Source organism: Tamandua tetradactyla, chromosome 20 (assembly GCF_023851605.1).
Source record: "Tamandua tetradactyla isolate mTamTet1 chromosome 20, mTamTet1.pri, whole genome shotgun sequence".
In the NCBI taxonomy this organism is placed as follows: domain Eukaryota; kingdom Metazoa; phylum Chordata; class Mammalia; order Pilosa; family Myrmecophagidae; genus Tamandua; species Tamandua tetradactyla.
Genome location: NC_135346.1, coordinates 54,115,684 through 54,123,066, shown reverse-complemented (window position 1 = coordinate 54,123,066; position 7,383 = coordinate 54,115,684). Strand labels below are relative to the sequence as shown.

The 7,383-nt window shown below is 52.2% G+C and overlaps 1 protein-coding gene across 1 annotated transcript in view; it reads right to left on the bottom strand.

Annotated features, from left to right (window-relative positions):
- Positions 1–1,310: 1,310 nt before the first annotated feature.
- The window catches only part of NEURL1B (neuralized E3 ubiquitin protein ligase 1B), a 31,608-nt gene continuing 25,535 nt past the window's right edge, over positions 1,311–7,383 (bottom strand). The window contains exons 5-7 of the mRNA XM_077137989.1: positions 4,107–4,829; positions 2,641–2,766; positions 1,311–2,261 (exon numbers count right to left, since the gene is read on the bottom strand). Of these exons, the coding sequence (XP_076994104.1) occupies positions 2,017–2,261; positions 2,641–2,766; positions 4,107–4,829 (1,094 nt within the window). The 3' untranslated portion in view covers positions 1,311–2,016. The remainder of the gene's footprint in view (positions 2,262–2,640; positions 2,767–4,106; positions 4,830–7,383) is intronic.

Below are 7,383 nucleotides of genomic sequence, written 5' to 3'. Positions count from 1 at the left end.
AGGGGCAGCCAGGAAGGGCAAGTGGCTGGTGAGGAGCTGTTTTTCCAGGCCAAGACCACCGGAGCTTGTGACCATGGCTCAATCCAGTCAGAGGATTGCTGCCTGGAGAGCCACAGTCATGGGGTGGTGAATGGAGTCCCCTCACATGGGCCTGCACAGGGCTTTACCACACCCTGCACATGGGGGTAGTGTGGAGGGCTCCCGGTGACCTAAGTTAGCTGGGCTCTGAGGACTGCCTCGATTCTCAAACTCTAATCCTGCAGGGGCAAGACAGTGGGGATTCTGGAGTTGAGATCAAGTCAGAAAATGACAGCCACTTCCAGCAGAGAAGTGATGGGTCCCAGACCTCGGGCATTGCAAAGGCACCCACTGGTCTTATTTGACTTGGTCTGATGAGACCCTGACCTAGCTCTGGGTACCCAGCAAATGCCTGTTATGCGAGTGTATATGCGCAATGAATGCTCTCCTCTCCCTGCCTCCCTAAGTGGGAGTGAACAGATGGGGAATTGAGATAGAAACGATACCTGTCTCAGGCTTTTAAGAACATCATACTGCTCCTCCCAAGAGCTCTTGAAATGGGCAGGCACTAGCTTCTTCCTTGTTGGAATGGGAACTAAGAGGCAAAGGGACTGCCTTAAAGATACAGCACAGAACACGGCAGAGGAACCAGAACTGCGGGGAAGGGAGAGGCCAACACATCGGCCTGGTGTGGTCTGGGGTAGTGGGCAGAGTTGGGCCTGAGGCAGGGGTGAGGGGCTGGGGCAGGGAGTTCAGTGGGTCAGGGCTTGGGTGCCAGGAAATGCAGACAGTTCTGGGCAGGGGGTAGGGGGAGAATCATGATATGCATTTTCAGTTAATGTCACGATTATTAAACATCTTAATTATCAACGAACACCTTACTAGTCAGCAAGAGATAAGCTGAGAGTCAGAACAGAGCCCTGTTATATGGCCTTGGCGAGAGCCTTGTTGGACAGGCCCTCATCCTTGGATACTGCCAGGCCCAGGAGCACAACAGGAGATGTAAGTCTCTGTGCTCAAATAAGTGACCTTTCCAACTCCAGGTAAGTCACCTGCCTCTAGGATCCTTTCCCTGCTCCAGGAAAAGAAAGCTTGCTGCTATTTTCTCTCTGGAGAGGGGAAGGGTGTTACAAGGGCTGGGGAGTCTAGAAGCATCTGGAGAGCGAGTCAAGTGCAACGTGCTCATGATTAGGCTGTCTGGGGGTGAAAGGGAGAAAAAGCTTCTAGCAGTGATACAGCCCAGAGCTGTAGGTTCCACAGCACCCGAAAAAAAAATCCTCTCAAAGCCTGAGTAAGAAACTAAAGAAGCAAATTGTTCTTTTATGTTCCACCCACCTTCCCCCCAAGGAGATGCTATTATGGAGCTGTAAACAATGAGTTATTTTTTCCTCTCCTTAGAAACTCTGAGTGTCCTTTTTCTATACCATCCAAGGGAGCTCTATTTAGGTGCAGGCTTCATACATTCAAAACCAGCTTACATCACATCCCTGGAAAGTGAACAATTTCTAATCACACTAACCGCTGGGCTCCAGATTGCACATTCCTTAGTGTTGACCTCCTAGAGCCCTGTATAAAATACCTGTGTTCTCGCTTGCTCGCCCATTCTCTCACTCATACGTTCTCTTTCTCATTTTTTCTGTCTCCCTCCCTTTCCTTCCCATCTCACACACACACTCAACCCAACCCCAGAAAAAGCATTGCACAGACAGAGGATGCTGTTTCCCAGCTGAAAAGTCACCAAGGGAAAGGGTGATCTGCCAGGCAGTTCCTGAGCTCGCTCTTGGGACGGACTTTTGTGGGTAAAGCGCTATTGAGACAGAAATAACCCTTGCCTGGGCTCAGACCCTTGGGAGCCTCGCCTCTACCGCTGTCAGACCTGCGGAGAGGCAGACGAGCTGACCACTGCCCTTAGGCTTCCTAGTGGCCATGGTGGTTGCTGAGCCCAGAGGGGTTTCAGAAAGGTGACCTGGCTCTGGCCAAGGCCTGTGGCAGGCCCGGCTACGGCCTGTATATCTTAATGACGTCCTTGATGGGCCGCCGGCAGATGGGGCAGCAGGCCCGGGCCTGCCTCCTGAGCCGCAGGCCACAGCTGTGGCACAGGCACATGTGTCCACATGTGTAGATGACCGTGTCCACTTCGCCATCGAAGCACACCGTGCACTCGCCGTTCTTGCTGCCTGCCAGCTCCGGCGGGGAGAATATCGGTGACATTGGGGGGCTCAGTGGGGAGCTGGGAGCTGTCACTGCCAAGAAAGGAGAACAGGACACGCTTTATTACTGTAGTCCTCAAGTGGGCTCTGCTGGGGGAACCCCAAGAACGAAGAACTTCTATGGTGGGACCCATGGGAAAACAATTTGGGGAGATAGTAAGTTTGGTTTATCTTCCCAGTTTTGCCCTTTTCTCTATCCTTCCAGAGCCCAAGCATCCAGATAAAATGCAACCCTCATCACCCTTTGGGATACTATATCCAGATGTTTCTCCTCCCTGTCACTGAACATAAAGCTGGGGAAGGAGAGGATGCAGGGAGGTAAGGTGGTTCCTGCTTTAGCCCTGTATGGCTGGTGGCCACTGAGGGGACTGGACCAGTTGCCAACTTCCGCCCATCCCTTGCCCTTCCTTACCCAGAGATGACTCAGATGCCGAAGAGGACTGGTTGACACTGAAGGCCATATCTGAATCACTATCTTCCTGGGAGCCGCTGAGGGACCCTGACGGAGATGTGGTCGCAGGGCTGGACTGCAGGGTGCCTGAAACCCAAAAACAGTCCTTAAGGAGGCTGCACCTGCTCTGCTACTTCCTGGCTCTCCACTGCTTTGCACCTCAGTTTCTCCATCTGGCTAACAGGAGTACAAGAACCACCTCATAGTGTTCTGTTAGGGCTGATGAGATCATACATGTGTGGCAGACATCTGTACTTTGCCTGCCCAGCATCCATTCCACCTTGTTTCAAAACCAGCACTGGGATTTTCTCTGGGGGCATTACTCTACCCTCACTCACAAGATCCAGGCCAGGCCAGTAAGTACTTGGTCTCAGTGGTGGCTCAGGGAAGGGTATGTAACTCAAGCAAGGACAAACGAGGCCCAATTCTCTGTTTCCTATGGGAAAAAAGGAATCTTTCCACTGTGTTGCTAAGCTAACCAGAGGTAAGCCTGGTGCTACAGGAGCCACCACATGGCAAGGACTACCAGAGAATGAAGCCAACATAGAGGAGAGCAGAGCTTCGAGGTGGAAAGAAAGATGGGATCTGGATGACATCCTTTCAACACCTAGATCTAGCTGTCCCTGAATCCAAACCAACTTACTCCCAGACTTCTAAGTTATATGTACCAATACTTTTCACTATTTCCTACACATAGGATTTCTGTCACTTGTGACCACAAGATTCCTATAATATCCTATGTGGGTGATTTTTCTTCTCCAAGCTCACTGCGAGTTCTGTTGTTACCTTCTACAAGACTGAGTTATTTCTCAGGGTGGCCATAAATGCCCCTTCCTTTACCCTACTTGAGGATGGATGGACAGATAGTACAGCACTGGGGCTCTTGTGAGGTAGAGATCAAGAGGTCAAGCCCCCAGCCTGGAAAAGCAGCAACTTCCTTTTTACCCTGTCCTGCCTTCTCTTCCTAACCACTGAAGTCTCACCCCAGTTCCTCAAGAATTGCTGGGGAGGGAAATGAAGACTCCGGGCTCAATTCTTGCAGGAACTTGAGCAACCCATCTCAGGCTGAAATGATGATTCTATCTTTCAGAATCCCAAAACAAGCCAACAACCATCAGCACCCTGTTCCTCCTCTGCTCTCAATTAAAGGACGACTGCTGCCCCTTAGCAAACGCACTGGACGGTGTCAGGCACCTCCTCATGCGTCACGCAGCCCCATGATGCCGGTACCCAGACAGAAGGAAACTGAGGCTCAGGGAGGGTCTGTGATTTCTCCGGCATCCCCAGGACTGACCGGCTATGTGATTCTAGGACAGTCACAAGATTTCAGAGTGTGGTCACCTGGGCTCCAGCCCAGCCCTCCTGAGTCGGAAACTCCCCGGGGGTGCGGGGGCTCAGGTCTGCGCAGCGCGCCCTGGGGTACTCACCGAGCAGGCGCAGCTGACCCGCGGCGCCGCCGCGCACGGCGAAGAAGGCCCAGAGCGCCTGCGTGGTGTCCACGCACAGCAGGCGGCCGCGCGGGCGCCCGTTGACGCCCAGGAGCACGTCGCCGCCGGGCCGCAGCGTGAAGCTGAGCGCGTCGCCGCCGCTCGGCACGGGGCCGGCGCGCGTCACCACCCAGTACTCCTTCCGGTCGAGCAGCGCGTCGGGGTCGGCGGGCAGCTCGGCGGGCCGGAGCCCGCCCGGGTCGCACGACGTGATGCCGAAGGCCAGCGCACCGGGCGCCGCCAGCCCCGGGCGGCCCACCTCCACGAAGAGGCTCTCGCCGGGCCGCAGCGGGCGCTCGGAGAAGACGAGCGTGCGGCCGCCGTCGGGCCGCGGCGCGCAGGCCGTTTTGCGGTCGGCCGACAGGCTCACGTCGGGGCCGCGCGTCGTGTGGAAGCGCAGGTCGGCCTCGAGCAGGGCGGGCGACGACGCGGGCCGCGGGCGGTCGCGGGGCCCGCACGGGATGGCGGCGGCCGCGGCGTCGGCGGGCGGCGGCGGGCCCGGAGCGCGGCTCAGCGCCAGGTGGCCCAGCTTGGCCACCACCTGGCTGTTCTCGAGCTCGTTGTTGTCGAAATTGGCCGCGTCGTGGCTGCTGGGCGGCGGGCAGGCGCTGAAGCGGGCCTGGCTGAGGCGCGCCGGCGTCAGCGTGTCGGCGAACGAGCTCTCTGCGCGAGGACAGGGGAGGGGCCGCGTGAGGGGCGCCGCCATCGCTGCCCTGGGCCGGCCCCACCCACCCCACCGCACCCCACCCCACCGCACCCACCGCACCCCACCCCACCGCACCCACCGCACCCCACCCCACCGCACCCACCGCACCCCACCCCCCCACCCCACCGCACCCCCCACCCCACCGCACCCCCCCCCCACCGCACCCCCCCCACCCCCCACCCCACCGCACCCCCCGCACCCCCCACCCCCCCGCACCCCCCACCCCCCCATCCCCCGCCGTCTGCACGCTGCCCGTCGGGGCCCTGACCTCCCCACGCCTCAAGGCCCCCTCGCCCCTCCTCCAGCCCCCTCCTCTTCCTTTTTTGTTCATTTGTGTATTTATTTTAATAGGTCACACGGTACTACACAGAATTGGATTAAGCAGCATCCGTGATTTGCTTGGCATCCTCTCATGATGGGGACGGACAGATGAGACCTTTGCCCTCCTCCCTCTTTCTTTTCCTTTTTCTTCCCCTTTCCTTCTCTTCCCCCCCCCCCCCCCCCCCCCCCCGCTCTCCTCCTTTCCTTTTCTCTTTCTCCCTCCCCCTTTTTTTCTTTCCCTTTGTCTCCTTTCTTCTTTTCTTCCCTCTCTCTCCCCTCCCTTCCCTGCTCAGGTCATTGGAAAAGGATTGTTTATGGTCTGTCTTCCCAACTAGAACTAAAGCAAACTCTTGTATTCGTGACCTTATTATGGGACCAGTACCATTTTAAGCAACTCTTACATGTTGGCTCATTTCACCCTCAAAGTCACCTTGTCCAGTGGACTGTTCCTACCTGCCCTTTAGCAGAGGACCGAGCTGAGGCAGAGAGGGGTTGGGAACCTTGTCCAAGGTCACAAGGCTACTAAATGGCAAAGCCACGACTTGAACCCAGGCTGTCTGGCTCCAGATTCCATGCTCTTAAACACATGCTGCCTTGGAGAAGGCAGGGACAGTGCCTGTCCCCCTCACTGCTGTGTCTGCAGCAAGGAGCAGTGCTTGGATAATGGCAGGTACTCAGTAAGGTCTAAGACCTAAAAACTAAGGAGAAATTTTTAAAAAGACATAGTTGTGAAGATATTTTGGAATAATTTTTAATATTATGGAAAAATGTTCTTGACAGTAAATAGTACAGATAGTAAGAAAAGCAAAATAAAAATAGTATCTATTGTTATTATTCAAAAAACGTACTTTGGTAGATTAGTTATTAATGTGTATCTCCTAACTGGAATGTGAGTGCCTGGAAGGCAGGGTCTTGAGGCTTAGTACAGCACTTCGCAAGGAGCCTTCATTATTATGTAGTTTATTAAATGGATAAATGAAGTCTTTACAAGAGACTGACTGCCACTCTGAATAACAACAAAAAAAACCCAGGGAAAGATACAAACAATCCACAGTCGTTAAAAGTATTTTGAAGATATTTTTTAGTGATAAGAAAAACATTCTTATTAACCATAAGTAAACAAAGCTGGGGGGAAAAAAAAGCATTTCTCAGAGTTGTCCAACCAAGACCCTCCAGCCAAGATTTTGTTAAATGTTAACGCTATGTAATAAAAGAGTTCTTCCTCTTTAGTCTTCTAAATATAAAATTAAATCTTAATGCCAAACATTTTATCAATCTCTGTATGACCCAGCCCCTGGTGAGAACCGGACACCTACCCCCAGACACCCCATAGGGATAGAGTTTACAGACTGGCCAGTCAAGGTCTGGCTCACAGACCTGTTTGGTTGGTTTACTTTGTGGCTTTTTGTTTGTTTTTTTAACTTTTTTTGAAAAATTATAAATGGAGACAAATAATATGAATGCCCATTTTCTAGATTCAACAGTTATCAATTCATGGACAGTCTGATTTCATCTATACCCTTACAGACTCCCCTCTCCTAATATTATATTTCTTCCTATATTAGTTTGAAGCAAATCCCAGACATATCACTTCATTTGAGAACATTTCAGTATGTCTCTCTAAAAGTTAAAGACTTGTCATATGTATGTGTGACTATGCCTTTTTTTTTCAGTTTGTTTGAATGAAAACCCAAATAAAGTCTATTCATTGTCATTGGTCTCTCTTAAGCTATAGGTTGCCTCCTGGATTTACAGCTTCTCTTGGAAAACTGGAGGGTCTGATACCACAGGACCTGAATTCTGGCATGGCAATAAGGGGCTAAAGCTTGCCCTTGTACTGAGGATGTTTGTTCTCTCATTCCCCATGGACCCCATTTAGCTCTCTGTGGCAGCCTGTAGCTACGTACCCCAGAAAAATGGGTTCATAATCCATTCTTGTGGGTATGAACCCATTGAAGGACCTTTGGCTGAGGTTAAGGTGAGATCCAATCAATCAGGATGGGTTCTAATCCGATTATTGGAGTTTTTTATAAGCAGAATGTGATTTAAATTTGCTTCTTTATACTTTTTTTGCATTTTCTCATATTCCCCAATGAACATGTACTCATTTTGTAATCAGAAAAAAAAAGTTATAAAAATAGAACAAAAATAAAACATCTTTTAAAAAAGGCATTTAAGACAAATGGTTGT